General features: G+C 43.6%; 1 protein-coding gene across 3 annotated transcripts in view; it reads left to right on the top strand.

Annotated features, from left to right (window-relative positions):
- The window catches only part of LOC6542026, a 57716-nt gene that overhangs the window by 7801 nt on the left and 32383 nt on the right, over positions 1-17532 (top strand). For 2 of the 3 annotated variants that reach the window (XM_015159375.2, XM_001970089.3), the window contains exon 1: positions 15932-17240. The exons of the other annotated variant lie outside the window; for it this stretch is intronic. In XM_015159375.2, coding sequence (XP_015014861.1) covers positions 16593-17240 — 648 coding nt within the window. In that variant the 5' untranslated portion in view covers positions 15932-16592. Of the gene's footprint in view, positions 1-15931; positions 17241-17532 lie in introns of those variants that run through there. 3 annotated transcript variants of the gene reach the window in all.

The raw sequence follows: 17532 nt of genomic DNA, 5'->3' as shown, positions 1-17532 counted from the left end.
CTGGGCAAATACATTTTTATATTTCATTTACCCTGACTGACACTCCCTTTATGCCTAGTTGATTAATGTTCCCGATTTTTGTCACCTCAAAGTATTGTATTCACATTTTTATTAAAATGTTATGCTTTATGGCCAGAAACACCTTTAAATCAAGCCATGTTGTTCTGGTAATATTATAGCTACAAAAAACCCCACCCGAATGGGGAATTAGATTTTATTTCACGCAACACTTGCAAGTGACAAAATAAAAAATGCTGAAAATAACACGCTTGTCAAAGAGTCGAGTTGACGATAAATCATGACCAGCAAACGAAAATATTTTTGTTGACGTGTTTGTTGCAAGTCCATTGCGAAATGCTCGCCCTACAATTTCCGCCTTCACGTAACCGCCCGTTTCCCCTTTTCGAACGAAAAAAAAAAAAATAAATAAATAAAAGCCGCAAAAGACAAATTGAAAGTCGTGTACCCCGCTTTTTGGAAAAAGGGTTACCCGCTAGAGAGGAAAGAGTCACAGTCACGGTCACGCCTGTTATTCACAGCCCATTGACATAAATAAAAAACTGTAACTAAACTGAACTATTGAACTGTAAACGTAAAACTAAAATACTCACAAAAATTCGACCCAGAAAAATCGCAAAACAAAAAAAGATAGTTTCCTCTGTACAAATACGGTGAAGCCTCTTTTGATGAACAGGAAAATAGATCTTGCTAACTTGATGGGCAATTTAAGGATTCTTCGAAGAGATTGATTACAATCTACACATCATTTCAAATTAATTCTGAAAACTAATTGAAAAAATTACGATCTCAAAGATTTATAGAAAACTGCATCATATTTGTTAAAAAAATGCACATATTTTTCGTAAAGAAAAAAATTTAAAACAATAAGAAGTTTGTTCATAACAAAACCAATAAATTTTGTTATTCGTATACCTCGTAAAGAAGTTTGACTGTACTTGTGCGACAGAGAGACCAAAATGTATCTGAAACCCATTTATGTGTGTGACGGCGTGAGTTGTGCATTCTAATTCATCAATCGCACACAAATAAATCAAAGCGGACTCTAAAAGGGAAATAAAGTTCGGGTTTTGATGATCCAGAACCCCCTCGCTGTCACCTGCTGTGCTGCATTGTCCCACCTGTGGCTGATGTAAATGCATCATCTGCCTGATGTAATCTCTCCCACGCACACACACAGTCGTAAATCGAGTGCGCAAAGGTCAAAGGTGGCCTGGCAAATGTCTTCATTCCAAGTATATATGTAAGTTGATGCATTGCCCAGCTGGTCATTAAAAATGAAACATAAATCTTTTGAGTCAGTCATGCCGCTGGGAACCCTACAACCGTGTGAGTGTGTGCGTTAGTATCTCTGTAAGCCTGCGATTGGGATCGAGCGTGGTATGTGTGTCAAAAAGTCGCTGAAAATTGCAAACCCATTACCCGCATGTATAAAGTATAAGAGCCACGATTGCAGGCCACGCCAAGGGAAAAACTCCGGCCACCAAGAACTGGCGACACCCACCCAAAATGCGCCTGAGGTGTGTGTGTGTTTGTCAATGACAAGTGTCACAGAGTTTTCTTGGGCTGCACAGTGGGACAAGGTAGATATATAGTGATCCTCCTGTTAATAACTGCAAATATATACATCCAATTTCCAAAGTGATCACTTGAAATGCCCTAAGTGTGCGAATGGCCAGGCCTTAAAGAGTTGAGCATGCTGATGCACTTTTATATGATGTAAATGAATATATATTATGTAAATTTAATTTGGTGGTTAATTAAATGATCTTCTGCAGCGCATCATTTAACTTGTCAGCTATAAGCCGCTGACAAATTGATGCAGTCACTTGCATCCACTTGTCACTGGTATCCAAAAAGAATTCGAGACCACTGTGCATCTCCACTCATTTGGCAGCACAAAAGTTGTCTGTTCGCCAGCGAGTGGCACATAAAAAATAACCAAAGTTTGGAAAACGAAACCGAAAATAGTCAAGCACTTTTTGACAGCTTAATCAATAAGCATAATTTTGGACCACTCAATAATTTTGCTGCACTCAGAATATCAAATAATGCGGCGTAATATTCATGATGGGGGGTTACTCCTCTGGCATTTGGCAGGTCGACAAAAATCTGCATTTGAATGCCATTTAATTAATGTCCGCGGTCATTGATGATGGCGTTGGTGATGACTCAATTCCTGGTCGCATTCGGTATGCGATTGATCGTTGGGGCTTCAGTTTTGTGGCTGGACATTAACCCATTGTGCGCGTTTGACACCACGTAAATCTCTTTTCCAGGCGCGTCACAATTTATGACATTCGAAATTGTTGAGAGGCAGCGAAGACGGTAAATTGAATGCCAATGCCAGGCCAGCGTCAATAAATTGCCTAATTGTTTCGATTGGCATATGGCATATGGCATATGGCATACGGCATATGGAAAAGCCCAGTAGCAGACCCCCTGATATGCCCCAAACATGTATGATTAATTTCTCTCATTTGATATTTTCCCGTCTGCGGAATTGTTAGAAATTTCCAACGTCTCCAGTTGCACTCCGTTGCATTATGCATGAGAAACGAGGCAACGAAGTTCAGTGTTGGTTTCTTCAGTTCGCTCGGTTGTTCGCTTGACATGCGGACAGTGCTTCAGTGCTTCAGTGCGTTTCATCAATATTTCATTTTCGGCATTTATAAGCGATTTCCTTTTATTACACAATTTTATTTCGATTTTATTGGAATCCGATTGGGAACAATGCACTCGTGAGGTCTTAAAACGAGCATCACGACCATTAACTTCGCACTGGGAAGGTGTTTTATGTTTCAGGGCTTATAACTGGCTTTCCACATGGGCGGGGTTTCGTTTTGGTCTGACAGACACTTTAACACTTTCGCTTTTCAATAAAACCAAATCCCCTTTTCGATTTGTTCGGTAGTCTCAAAGAGGCTTTGGAGATTTGTGATACCATGAAGCAGAGCACTTGAGTTTGAGTATTTTCAAACAGCCCACCCCAGCTAATCCAACTCAGATTTATTGCCTTTGATTTCGTTACAAATTTCTAGACTTTTATTTCTGGCGGAGACTTTTATTTCCTAATCTGCGGAACAAAGTCAAGGTTAATGTGTAGACTAAAAATAATTAAAGGCATTTTGTATGTCTGCGTTGTGCAAGATAATAAGCATTATGCATGACTCATAATTATTGTCGTGCTATTTAAATACTTTTAAACTTTGAGCATTAAAAAATACATTTTTCATGAATAATAAGTTTAATGCCTAAGTTTCCCAAATATAATCTTCACAGAGCAGTGAGAAGAAATCAGGAAATCAGTTGGCTGAGCTTTAGTTTGATTAGCTCTGCTTCCCAGAACCGCTGTCCATAAATCAATGGCTCTTTCATCAGCCATTAAACCTGACACAATTTGCATACTGCCTCCAACTGCATATCCAACAGCTACCTTACTGCTGCCCCCATTTTGCATCTCACCTGTGGTGCACTGCACCTGCAGCTCGCCGTCGAGCGCTTCACCAACCGCAAATCGGCCATCGCAAATAGCTGGAACATTGCGCCGAGACCCTCGAGGTCAGCTCATAAACTAAACGCTATCAAAAAGCCAAACGCTTGCTGGCTGGGTTAATCACTTCATCAACGTCCAAATCGCCAGCAAATCAGCCGGAATTGGTCGGTGTGCAGCGGGAGGCGGGCAAATGGATTCTAGAGTCGATGGCAAATAAATCTCGTAGTCATCAAAATCATTTTTTTATACCCTACCTGGGGGTGCACTGAAGTGGTCTATGGTTTGGTAGCTGGAATACAAGATTTCATACACTAAAAATGTAACAGGGTCTATTAGCTGTTGGCTGACTAAGTTGGACTAATTAAATTTGCCTCTTCCACATTAGGTATTGATTATTTGGCTACGTGTTGTAGCACACTCATCATTGCCCAAATATTTTCCTATGTACCTATGGAGAGTTTTTCTCATGAAAGGGGTTCTGGGTAGTAGGCTAACTGCTCGGCAGCTCCTCCTGGCTTTTTTACTCGCCGGTCGTGGCCTTCGTGTCCACCGCGGGGCAGTTGCAACTGCCTGGCAGTCTGGAGTCTGCAGTCTGAAGCCTGAAATCTTCAGTCCGCTCTCCGTGGTCTCTGGTCCGGTCTTCGACTTCGCCTTCATCTGCATCTTCTAGTTAAAATCACAGCTCTACGTGGCTCGAGTTTGGTTCGTGGTTGGCAGACAGACGGCGGTTGCCAACTAATAATTGCCGAAGGCCGGGGGAAAATGGGGGGCGTGGGGCTGCGACTGGCAAACGAATTTGCACAAAGTTGCAAATCATTTGACAGGCGGTGGCGGCTACAAGATTTTCGCTCCGGCTTCGCTTTTGTTGGCTTTTGCATTCCGCTGGCGCGTTTGTTTGTTTTGCACAAACCTTTGGCTGCTGTTGCCACTTTGATGATGTCATATGCAAATAAAAGAACCACAGCGAAAAGCCACCGACAGATGCCAAATTTTCGTTGCTAATCTCGGCCGGGGCATGGAAATGACAAAGGTGATGCTAATGGTGATGGATATGGCTGTTGATTATGTCCCCGCGATCGGAATGTTGTTGCGAATTGCTTGCCAAGTGTTTGCCGGCGATTTATGCAAAATATTTGACTAATTCCTATCGCATTTTTCGAATCTCTTTGCAGGTGAGTTCTGGCTGTGACACTTTTGAGATTGATTTCTGGGAATGTCTAGTGTTTTCAATGTGGATATGGTAAGCTTAAGTGAGCAGCAGATTAACTCCGTTAAACGGATTGCTGCTGAGATAAATACCTGTGCCTAAAGGGGAAATTGTACAATATTAAATACAAAGTATTTTGTTGAGGCAACTTATTAGCATTCAGTACAATTCAGTGCAATTTCGTGTGCAAACTGAATTATAACTCTACCTTATATGCGATCCTGTGTATATTCAACCCTGACCTCCCTCAATTCTTGCATCGTAATCAACTTGGGTCTTGCACCATTGCAATTGTGGCAGTGAAGCGAGCCACGCTATTTGTAACTTGTTAAGAAGTGGAAAAGGGGAAAACTCAGTTCGAGCATGGCTTTCCCGCCACCTGTTTGCTCCTTCAGCTGAGTGGACATATGCCTAACGGCCCATTAGTCACGTCAAATCAGCGACACGAACAGTCGCAAGTGCGAAAACAAAGGAGAGACATCGCCCGGAAAAAACCAATAAAACAGGAGGACAGAGCTATAGTAACGAAAACAATAAAGGCAAAGTGATCGTGACCAATTGTTGGCTTTCGGTCACTTGACCAACAATCAACATCCACAGCAGCAGTTGCAGCAACAGCAGCAACAGACGTGCGACATCGTTTGGATATCTGCAAATATTTGCCCATGTTGACGAACTTGCGGCCACTTTCGCCACTATCTGACCCAGCCACCCAGCCACCCACTTAACCCTCTGCTGCCTGCCATCCTTCATTTCGGGCACTTTTGCGGCGGTTGGCAAAAAGCAGACCAAATGTGCATAGACTGTCCGTCAAGTAACCACAAATGCTGCCAACGCTGTGCGACTGCCCAGAAATTTGACCAGACCAGAAGTATCCGTCTGGTTTTCCGGCTCCTCGCCTTCTGTCCGCTTACACTTGACAAAAATGTCCTAGATTTGAACACCAATATACGTGTACCCAGTGATAAAAGTTGAACGTTTGTAGTGATACATTGGTTAGCCTACGAACATGAATTTCATGAATTCCAGGAGCAATAAATATTATTTTCCAGTGCACTGACCACCTTTGTGTCCACCTGCCGGCCACCACATTGGATGTGTCTGCGTTCCGACACCTTGATGCAAATGTATATATTGCAGGGGGACGTGACAGGTCGTATTTAATGTGCCTCTGATTCATCAGATGGTTCTTTATTGCCAGCTGGGGCGTTAAGAGAATTAAATTTATTTGCCATTTGCCATTGATTTGACAATTGAATTTGCGAATTAACGCCAGTTCCATTGCAGTTTATGCACACACAGCTCCGGGACACATGTGGCACATGCAAACGAGCACATTTCCCAGTTGCCACGTCGCTGAAAAACGAACCACGGACAAAATTCGGAATCGGAACAAGCTAAATCCATTTAGGGCGCGCAGCCGGCCAACCAACCGAAAACCCGGAACTGCAATACGGTTTTTCCGATTTCTGGACCTATCCCAATGCAGAAAAGCGTGCGCAGGGTGCAGAAAAACGAATTTCGGGCAAATATTCCGCCAGAACGCAAAAAACAAAATTACGGGGATGAGACTTTCGGGGTGGCAGTTTCGACCAATTTTTTCGGGAAATTTTCGCCCTCAGCCTCTTAGAAATTCAGAATCGCAGCTTCCTCACGCTGTGTGCGTTATTTTTTGTGGCCTCGTTCGACCGGAGTATGATGACTTTATCAAGAGGATTGAGTTCTGATGGAACTGTACTGAAGAAACTAGTATATATGTGGCCTTTTTGCCACGCCGTATCGTTTGATGTCCGCTCAAGTTAGAGAAGTGATCAACCTGTTGGAACTGTTGGTTGGTTGTTATTTATGATTAATATTTATTTGATGATTAATGTTGTCACCAAAACAACTAATATAGTGTAGATTTGAAGTACTAAAATGCTTTCTAAATAGATTTTCACAATTATATGAGTACTTAAAAGTTCCTTTATTCTAATAGACCTAAAGAGGGGAATTTGGTGCTTCGTATGCTTTTCAAAATGCGATTTCCACGACTCAGATTTTGTTTTTGCCCAAGTGCAATTCAGTGCGGCAGGCCTCCACTTCTACTGCTACTTCCACCTCCATTTCCACAACTGCCACTCCGAACTGCCATATATTCACGAAATGGGTCTAGTGCATGCTGAGCAGCCTTCGTCCTTCTCGTCCTTCTCGTCCTTTGTCCTTGGCGTTGGCTGCTCTCTGCGTGTTTGCAGGCAAACAAATGGAAAGCGGCGCCCGCTGTTTGTCGCCATGTGCTCCGCTTGGTGGGGATTGACATACCCCAAAATGGGGTTCATGGGGGTTGCAGTTCCACATTCGAGTGGCAGCTGCTGCACTAGCTGCGCGAAATTGAGTTTTTGGCCACGACTTGGATTTATTTGCATAGCCGGACAAACATTATAAAGCTTCCGCAGGAATGTTTAGTGTTTAGTCGGCAGGTTGGGAGAGTCCTGCGGAAAACAGGGACATTTAAGCATTTCCTGATGAAAGTAATATATGAAAATGTTGAACCTCTTTGAATAACACTTTTCATAAATCATAATCCCTCTATTTATTTATACTGTTTATTTGCCTAGTTTGCAAAGTAAAGAAGATGTAGCTACATGACCATTCATCTTTTAGTTGGCTGATTTAAAAACATGCTCCTTGGGAGACATTTTTTTAGCCGTGAATGCTGAAACGTAAGCCGTTTGCTGCGGCTTATGAGCTCAGGACTCCTGAGTCCCCAGAGTGCGTGCTTAAAGTCCTCGGCCCTCGGCGGTCCATCTAATCCTCGAATGCTGACCATCCGAGGAAGCCGGAGCTGATGTGTAAATGCCGTCATAATGCTCGTACCGACGTCAGCTTGACAGCTTTTCCCAGCCCCGAATTGTGGGCGTGGCACGTGCCTGACCAAAGCATCAGAAGGCTAGAAAAAGAAGGGGCAGGGGAGGGGGAGAAGCAGGTGAGCTGGAAGCCACACATACCCACAATGGTGCTTATTAGTATGCAGCTGTGCTCGCCTTTCGGTACCAAAGAATGGCGTTTTCCAGCCTCCCTGTGCACGAGTGTGTGTTCGTGCATTTCCCCGCGTGGAAATGCCGCTTCGTGTCTTGATTCAGTTTGTCTTAATTAATTTCCAAAACCGTTTGCAAATCCAGGGGGAAATGCCCAAAGAGTGCTCCAAATTAACCCTTACATGCGTTGCTGCCTGCGATTGTTGTTAATCTCTGATTGATAGTAGCTTAGGAATTCACTTAACAAGGCCCATGTTGTGGCGAATATGCAATTTGTTAGTTTGGTAGAATTTGGGCATAATATTCACGTTTTCCAAATAGAAAAACGTGTTTTAATGCTGTTTTAAGGATTTGTTAATGGCTCTGCCGGCAGCATTTTAATATTCTGAAACTTAAGTTACTTTCCCCCTATCGACAGTTATACGTGCAATTTATCCGGAGGCCACAAAAAACCCACAGACCAATTTACCAGATGCACGCATTCGCAAAAAAATAGGACAGCGCACAAGAAAAACCCGTAGGTCGCACTTTGCTGTTTGGATTTCGCAGAATTCGCAATTTTTGATTACATTTCAATCCCATCCAGCGGGGTATCTGAAAAACATAGAACACGCTCTTGAAAAGTATGTGCAGCGGCACAGATTTGTGCAAAAGCGTTTTTCAAGGGGCTGCAAGGGGCGTGGCGTTTTCGCCACGCGGAAAAATGCAGCTAGGAAATATGTATCAAAATTAAATTGCAATTGAAAACGCAATCACATTTTCAGAGGGAGCGAAAAGTTGAGCTGAAACGTTGTTATTTCGCAAGTGATTTTAATGCAGTGACTGTTGCTGCAGTTGTGATTGCCAGTTGATTTGTAACTTGATTTATGCAATTTGTTGCCCGAACGTGGAAAAATATCTCCCAGCTTTCGGTTTCGGCCATTCCCGGTTATCATTTCGATTGGTTATTCAGTCGGAAGCAGCTTAATCTGAAATAGGGACAAGTGGGCGAGAAAGTCCTATCTTACACACGCCGCGTTGGGAAAACTGAATTTCCCGACTTGATTATGTTGCCATTGGATGGAAGGGTGATATCTGATGTGTGATTGATGCCCATGTGGCTATGTTTGCTTTCGGATGGATGCTATTTTCGGGACGAAATTCTGAGAATTTCTGTGAAATTCTGGGAAACAAGACGTGTGGTTAACAGGGAGTCTTTGTATTACCAATCATTAAAATAGATTCTTGTTGGCGGATATGTTGGCTTGAACTAATAGAGCTTGAGCTCCTTAAGCCATATTCCCTAGCCCCATTCATAAAGCATTTTAATTAGTTCTGATCCCTTGATGCGCTCTCATTTCGTGCGCCTGTCTGTCTCTCTGGCACATCCTATGAATGCGCATTTTCCCTTCTTTTTCCGCCATTTCCCAGCTCAGCTGAACTCACGTAATCAAGCCGCTCATTTCCCCAGTCACTAGTAACAAATCCTTCAGCTGGCATTTCCCTTTTAAAACAGCTTAACTTACTGCTTCGGTTACGAAGTGTAGTTGCATTGCACCCGCCCCATTTTCCTCCCGCTTTTCCCCAATTTTCCCACTGGTGGGTCTCCTAGCATCACAGCTCATTAATCAACAGGCGTTGGAGTTGCTCGTGTTGACGTGCACCTCGAAAATGTCACTTTCTTGGCCGGGAAAGCTTCCAACTCCTCCCCGCCATTGGTGAAACTTTGGTTTTTGCTTGATTAATTGTTTAGTTAGTGATTAGGGAAAACTGTGACCGCAGCTGGTCAAAAGCAGGGAGCCTTTAAGGTTGATTCCAATTAAAAACGTGCGGAAAACGCTACGAAAACGCTACGAAAACGCGCGCAAGATAAGGCACACGCGATTTTAGCAGCGCTCGCGGTTTTGCTTCGTGGTCTCGTTGAAAACCGTCAACTAGCTTTATTGCCACTCCAGTTATGGGGTTTTTCTGTCATTCCCGATCATCTTTTATTTTTTAAAAATTTTGTTATGGCCCGACAAACTCTTGAGCATCCACTTTTTCGCCTCTTGTGGAAATGCAGCTTGCAATTTTTATCTTGCCTTGCAATTTAACCTCCTTTCTCCTCGTTCGCCTCATTGAGTCCTTTTTCAAGAACCATTCTTTTCACGTATAAGTGTGTGCGTGTTTTTCCCTAGTTCATTTTTTTTTAGCATGTGACTGCTGTGCAGGTTTTTATCATCATCATCATGATCAAAATGGAAAGCGTGGCTGAGTTTCGCCACCCACAATTTTCCTTTTCAACCCCAGTCCAGTTTTCATTCCTCTATTTTCACCAGGAGAATTCTACTGCCAAATTTTTCAGCTGCTTTCCGGCCATGTTAAGACAAGTTTTACCAATTAGAGTTAATCGTCCTATTTTGTGTACTAACGAACTCATTTAAGTTCTTTTAGTTATCAAAAGCTTATAAATCACATATGTAGGTTTGCATTAGTTTTAAGCTGTAAGTTTTTTAAACTTAAATAAAACTTAAGCTTAAACTCAGTAAAACTTATATCCAGAATCCAATTTCTTAGGTTTCTGTTCCTGTTAGCGTTATTTGAAGCCAAACTTTGTTTTATTCTTCTTTCAACTGCCATCGTATTAAATAATTTTTACTTTCACTTCCTTACGGCTGTCGTACACTTTCCCCAACCGAGGGAAACACTTTGCAGCCATTCATGCCTGCTCATGTTGAGCGGAAGAAAAGTTTTTCACACAATTAAGTTGAGCAAAATGCTGCGGCAGACCCGAAATTGAAAGAAGTCCCCACAAAGACCTCAAAATTCTTCTGCAGCTGCTGCTCCTGACGTTTGTTGTTCGGGATCAACTAGAATGGAAATAAAACTTGTCTTTCAGAATGCATGTCCTTATTTTTGTTGGGTAAGTTTTAATATTAAGTAAAGTTCAGAAGAGGTGTTGCTTAAAGGTGTGCTTTTAAATACATAAAGTGAAGTTTGTGCCATGCATTTGGGACTTCCAAGGTGCTATTTATAAATATTAAAAAAATAATCGTACTATTTTTTTAGAATTATCACAATATTCAGTTTCCCCCTCCATGAGCCGAACATTTACCTACCAAGAAACCAAAACAACACAGCTAACTATATTAATAAAACATTTCTAGGGGTAAAATCTCCGCCACTTTTAGAACTCAAACTCCAATTGACCGTTCGCATCCATCATTCAAGTTTCACTTAATTTCATTTTAAATGCACTCGAAACGATTAGGAAAATATATTCGACCTCTTCAAGCACCCGAGCGTTTTGTTCTGTTCTGTTATCGCCGACGTGAAATCATCGTAAAAGTACAAAATGGTAACCAAAAGGTTCGGAAACCAGTGAAACCAAAATGACTTGGCCGAAATGGCATTGTTATTTGTGGGTTTGGTTGTTTACATTGATTGCTGGCCGAGATACAAAAGCGAGAACGAACGAGTTTTGGTGCCACAGTACATAATGCATATACTTGTGGCCTTTGTTGCTTTGTATCCTGTATCCATAGAATACTATAGTGTAGAGTAGGAATCCTACCTGAGACCGGACCCAGCAGCTCGCCAAGAGGTCCATACTGCCAGGTCAGGCATCAACGTTAATCCAATTAGTTAGACAATACCCTTTGGGATGCGGTTTTCGGTATTGGCATTGGGATCACGGGTCTCGTGCGGATCGAATTTGGTGAGTACGCCCACGTCAGCCGTCTAATCTCGCCCGCCATTTGTTGATGCACTTAATTAGATGGGAGGAGAATGGGAAGCATTTGGTTGGGAGCCTTTCAATTGCTGCTGCTTTGGCACGTCTGCAGTCGCTTGATTATAGAAATATGTCGAAAATATTCTTGAAACTGAGCTTTGACTAACAGGGCGCACGTTGGCATCGTTAGGCCAGCCATTAACTGGAATTGGCTCAAATTGTTTATGGCCACTACAATCGTAAACACACAAAGGACTCCCTGCCTTCGGCGCCATATACCCTGCACATTTATACTGCCTGGCAAATTATAATATTATTGGCTGATGAAGATAGTGGGATCATAAACTACACTCTGGGATTGCGTTCGTGTGAAGATGTTGCTGATTTCTGCTGGAAAGTACAGAAACGCATATAAATAAATTGAGCTCTGGAGCCTAGATAATTGATTACGTTTAAAACTTCTTACTTTTCCCAAATATAAACGGCAAAGGCGTTGGCAAGCAAATTCACAATCTTTTCACAAATAATTATGAGTACACGCACCGAGTTGCATTATTTCGCTTCATTAATGGCTTCAGTCGCCTCGAGTTCTATTACCCAGCAGGCAGCCTTAAGTAAAGCCCCCACTTTTCCATCAGCTTCCTTTTTCCTTCTCTGTTTTCCCAAAGATAGCCGCATTTCTATTTCTGTGATCCACACGCAACCTGCTCCCCAGCGCCTTGTTTTCCCCACCCACTGGAAAATCTCGTCGGCTAATTGCAGCTTCGACGCCTTTCAACACGCTGCAAATGCCGCTTTAATAGCCTCCCCGCTCTGGGGATTTCCCCTGCTCACTGCTCATCGGTTTTCCCCGTAAACGCTTCCTGCTTCTTCTTGGAGTATGCAAACTATGTCATTGGGTCTTCTGGTATTTTTTGGGCAATCGGAAAATCTCGCTGCCCGCTGCAGTTTCAGCTCGGATTTGCCTTTAATGTATTTTCTTGCTAGTTATTTACATTTTCAGCCGCTGCATTTTCCATTGAAAATTGTTGCCGCTTCTTGGGAACGCGGCTACTCGTTAAAGTCTGCATTTTATCTCCGCTCACCTTTCACCTTTCTAGCTCTGCCTCTTAGGCGGAGAGGGGGGAGGGGGCGTGGCAGATCAAGCGTGAGATTTATGCAAATTCTTCGTTGCGCTGACAACCAATTGCCTTCATTTGCTGTACAAGAGCAAACTCTTGAACGCACATTAATGTTGCCTGCCATCTTGAATTGTAAACTGCTCAAAAATCTTATCGGCCAAAGCGATTTTTAAACATCAAGCATTTATTTATAACTTTAAAAACATAATTGTCGGTAATAGACTAGGAACATTGTTTCGCAAACTCGATTTGCTTGTAGGAGTATCTAGTTTTTCTTACGAAACCTCTTTGAAACTAATGAGTAGCGTTAGTCATGGAAAACCCACCGACACAGAAGATTTTCAAAAGTACTGAGCACAACATTATCACAAATGAGTTCCTCAAATACACCATGACACTCTGAGGTGCATGTCTAACCACGCTACACTGCTGAAACGCACTGTGTTCATATGTCAGGCACTGACCTTTGACTACACGAACTTTGGGACGGCCTTCAGAATAAAAGCCAACGACAAACAGATGTCATTTGATGACGACAAATATTTGGATGCTGACTGGATGTGGCTCCTTCCCTGCCTTTCGCTGTCTAGCACTCCGTCCCGCTCTGTTGTCAGCTATCTCTGTCTTTGACCCGCGGGGGGCAACCGGAAATTGCGTTGCTCTTTAACTGGGGTTAGGCACCCTTTTTTGTGTTCTTGGTTAGGGTTTCTGGCCTTGGGCCGTGGAGTTTTATCTCGAGTCAATTTGCTTTGCCCCTCATCATTTTCCAGCTAAGCGGTTTAGGGCAATGGAAATTTGTGCCCGGAAAGGCTGGAAAAGTGTCATAGATCAGCATTGTTGGCAGGCAAACTATTTTCAATAATTACCCGGAAGTGGCTGTCAGATAGTGAAAATCTCAATCGTATCCATACCCATCCCCGCAGGAGCTCATCTCAATTAAGGGATGACTTTGTTCTCGATCTGGTTTCGATTTCAAATTGAGTTATTTCTTCGCCCCTGTGCTCGCTTCCTATCAATTTCAAATTTGATTTTTATGATTTCGATGGCGTCTCATTCCTCATTCCTCATTTCTCATGCCAATCCTCGTTTGCGGTTCCCTACGCCTCATTTGCATTTTGTATTGAATTCGATTTCATTTCCTTCGCCAGCTGCTGTCCCTGCAATTCCCCTCGCAATCCGAATGGCAACTTAGGCAAATTGAATGCGGTAAATGTGAATCGGAATACAAAAAAGTGTAGCGGAGTGAAACAAAGCTAATGCCAAGGGCAATGTGGAGAGCCGTCCTTCGCTGGAAAATGATTTCGCCAGCGATTTGAGTTGGCTATAAATACGGCCCCCGATCCATTTCACCATGCCCGCCGCAGCTAATGGAAGAGCCTCCTCTTTTACCTATGGGCTTTAATTTTCAGCCCGCCTGTCTGCGTGGATTCATTTTAATTAGCGGCTACAGCAAACATTAAATGAAAATGCAGTTGGCGCCTCTCCGTGAGAAAAACGGCAAGCGGCTAGGGCTGGAGCAAAAATAAAAGCCGAAGAACAGAAATGGGGAAAGTCACAGCGCAGCAATGAAGTCAGGAATACTCTTTCAAAATTACAAATTTAAGGAAGCAATTTGCAAGGAAGTGCACACATATTTTATGGTATATATATTCGAATTTAAAGAGATATGTTACACAATTACAACAGTTTCCTAATAAAGACTGAAATATATTTCGAAGAGATTAATGCCTATGAAAATAATAAACCATTAATTTTGGTTTATAAGGCTAACAGGTTAGGGTATTTAAAATGAATAAAGCATAACAACTATGCGCCGGCTTTCACCAGGTTCCGAAGCACAAGAAAATCACCACACGAGGTCCGCTGTGTAAATGGGGATTGGGTGGGGCGTCCTCGCCTGGGTGGGCTCCATTGCGATGTTGCTGGTGCTGCTGCTGCTGCCACTGCTGTATGTGCAACATAATAATTTGTAAACATTTATCAATTATGCAGCAACAGCAGGAGCGAAGCAATAACAGCAGTACCCTCGTCCCCTTCCCCGAAACGCTTCCCCGTGCGCACAAAGTTCTTCTAGCCGTGACCAACTGGCCACATAAATTTCCCCGCCAGCCACCATCGCCACTCGGCGGGGCGCCTCCCCACACTGCGAGCAAATTGGGGTACCATTTAATAATCCAATAAAATGTTCATGTTTCGCGGGACAAATTGAGGGACATGTGAAGTGACCCCAAGATCAGGATTTGGTGTTGAATCCAGTGTGCACTTTATGAATATTCCTGCCCGCAAGACTAAATGAAGGCGAATTGTTTTCAGTGCAGATGAGCGGAAAGTTATCTGAAGAGGCAATAGTGGGCTGCACATTCCAGGGGCGTTTTCGGCTCTGACTTTGGCGGTTTTCTGGCCTGGGCGTTGATTCGCCTGACCAAACATGCAATTAAGTGCAAGTGGGCAACACCTCTGCCTCGGCCATGTCGTCATCAGCATGATACTCCAGGGGCAAGGGTGGACAGCTGGGCAGGTGAGTTCAGAGGATTATAATGCGTGCCCGCAGCTCGCCAACGGAATGCCCTTGCGGAGTCCATCAATCATCCAGCAGGCCCAATTGCCGACACCAACAACTGCGAGGAGTGCATCACACAATGGGTGGGTCATCATCAACGTGACCGAGACCTAATCCCGGGCATCTGCCAAAGCGGCAGGTGCCAAAATCCCCGAGAGCCGGAGTGCCAAGTGCCAAGTGCCAAGTCTCCTGCGTGTTCCAAGATACCGACGAGCACCTATCATGCCGGGTGACAATGGCATGCCTGAGCTAATTCCTGTGAATTATGGTGCGTGCTAAAGGCCACAAAATATCTTGGGAAGTGTCGATGGCGCGGAGGAGTGGCAAGAATCAGATTCCCTCACCTTTTTCATGGGAGTAACATTAAATTAAAATATTGTATTGCAGGGCTTTTCAGAAATTAATTACAATAAGTTTCGTGTTTTGTGCAGCAAGTTGGGCTGATTGCACTTTAATGGTTGCACCTACCGCGCTGGGTAATTTTCTTTCCGATGCACATCAAAGATTTCCCCAGAACCCATTAAATCCCGCTGCTGAAGAATGTTAATCTTTCGAAGGGAACTAGTTCGCTGCAGATGAATTAGTTGTACAAACAATCAAAAGCGCAATTTTCCAACGCAGCGTGTTGCAGAGACAGTAGCAACATGCTGCTGACAGTGCCAGGTGTTGCTGCACCACACACATCCACACGTGCGCAGTGCTGCCGGTCAGCTGTTTTCTGTTTACAATCCACACGGCTCAGTGAGGGGAAATGTTGCCAATGCTGAGGCCGGCGCAACATTTGTTGCGGGCATTTTCTCGTTTTTCGAAAATTTTCAGCATTCAACGGTCTATCACTCTGGCCGTCGGTTCGTTCGCCATCTGAAGTGTCGTTTGTGTGTCTGCGTGTATCAGCACATGTATCTGTATCTGCGTCCGTGAGTGCGTCTGGTGTACCCGAGTACCCGAATCTTTGTATCTTTGTGGATTGTGAAATGGCCAACAGGCAGCACGCGTCTAAGTTTTTCCCAACAATTTCTTGAACTTGCTCCAAAATAAAAATTACTTGGCATTTGGCAATCAATTGTTTGTCTAGCCGATTTCCTCGGCGTCTGTGTGTGCTGGTATTCTTTTGGCCTCCAATTAAAACCAAGTGATTCACAAAGCGGCTTTTTCATTCACAAAAAATGCGTGACACACTTTTCGGTTAGCTTATGATTTATGCCACGCTTGTCACATTAACAACAACCGCAAAATGTTTTAAACAAGCCACGAAAATCCCCGAGATTCCGTGGAAATATTTCAACATTTTTCAAAAGATTCGTGAAGTGAAGCATAGAAGCATAGAAATTACAAAAAGTGTACAGCAATTAATTACGGAGCCCCTGATTAATTAAAAAGAACTCAAAGCAAATCGAATTGTAAAGTGCGGTATAAAATAGGGTGAAAAATAGTTACAGAAGTGCACGGCAATTAATAAAAGGAGAGAAGTGTCTAAACAAAATGCTCCTAAATACCCTGCAGCTTGCCTTGCTTTTCTTGAGTTTTGTGCGCCTGGAGGCGCAGGCTAATGTGCAGAATAATGGCTGGCAGAAGGTGTTGTCTGATGACTTCAGACGAGAACGTGATAAAAGTTCAGCCAGAACGCGCCGGAGTCCGCAGGAGGAGTTGCGCCTCAGACACGAGCAGCATCATCTGCGCCTGCAGCAACATCAGATGGCGTGGGAGCTGCAGTTGCAACGCCAGCTGCAGCAGCATCTGCAGGAGCAGCAGTCGCAGCAGAGCTGGCCAGTGCGTCATCATCAGCATAAATCTCATACCAAGGAGCTGGCCATGAAGCCCATTAGACAGGCACCGAGTTTCGGCGATGACAAGGCCAAGACTGTGCAGAAACGCAGACTACACTACAACGAGTACGATAACGAAGATCTCGAGCTGCACACCATCGAAACCGGCGATCAGGGAACCTTCTCCCCGCGGCAGTGGCAGCAAATCGAGATTGCCCATCGGCGGCAGAAGGAGCAACATCAATTGCAGTTGCTGGCGCAGCGACAACAGCAGCGACAACTGCTGACAACGACAACGACAACGGCAACAACATCGAACGGCAAAACAACGAAACCCAAAGATGCCAAATCGGAGGATAATGATGTGAGTGAGTCCGGGGGGAGTCGATTTAATGGGTTGGACGCGGAGCAGGAAGTATTTTGGGCAGCAAAGTGGGATTCTGGGGAATCTCGGTGTGCTTGGCATACTTGGGATTTCGCAAATATTTTGTTTGTTCCTGTAGATTTTTTGGTTCTGCCCTCGCAATTCAAATTCTCAGCAAGCTTTCATTTTGTCCACTTGCTCTTCATAATATGAACAAATTAATATAAATGTAATTTTTGCATATAAAGCTACCATAAATGAATTACATTTACTTATACCCGTAATAGATCAG

The sequence above is a fragment of the Drosophila erecta genome, unplaced genomic scaffold, assembly GCF_003286155.1.
Source record: "Drosophila erecta strain 14021-0224.00,06,07 unplaced genomic scaffold, DereRS2 tig00000055-arrow-pilon, whole genome shotgun sequence".
In the NCBI taxonomy this organism is placed as follows: domain Eukaryota; kingdom Metazoa; phylum Arthropoda; class Insecta; order Diptera; family Drosophilidae; genus Drosophila; species Drosophila erecta.
The sequence above is the reverse complement of the archived record's forward strand: the minus strand, read 5'-3'. Positions and strand labels throughout refer to the sequence as shown.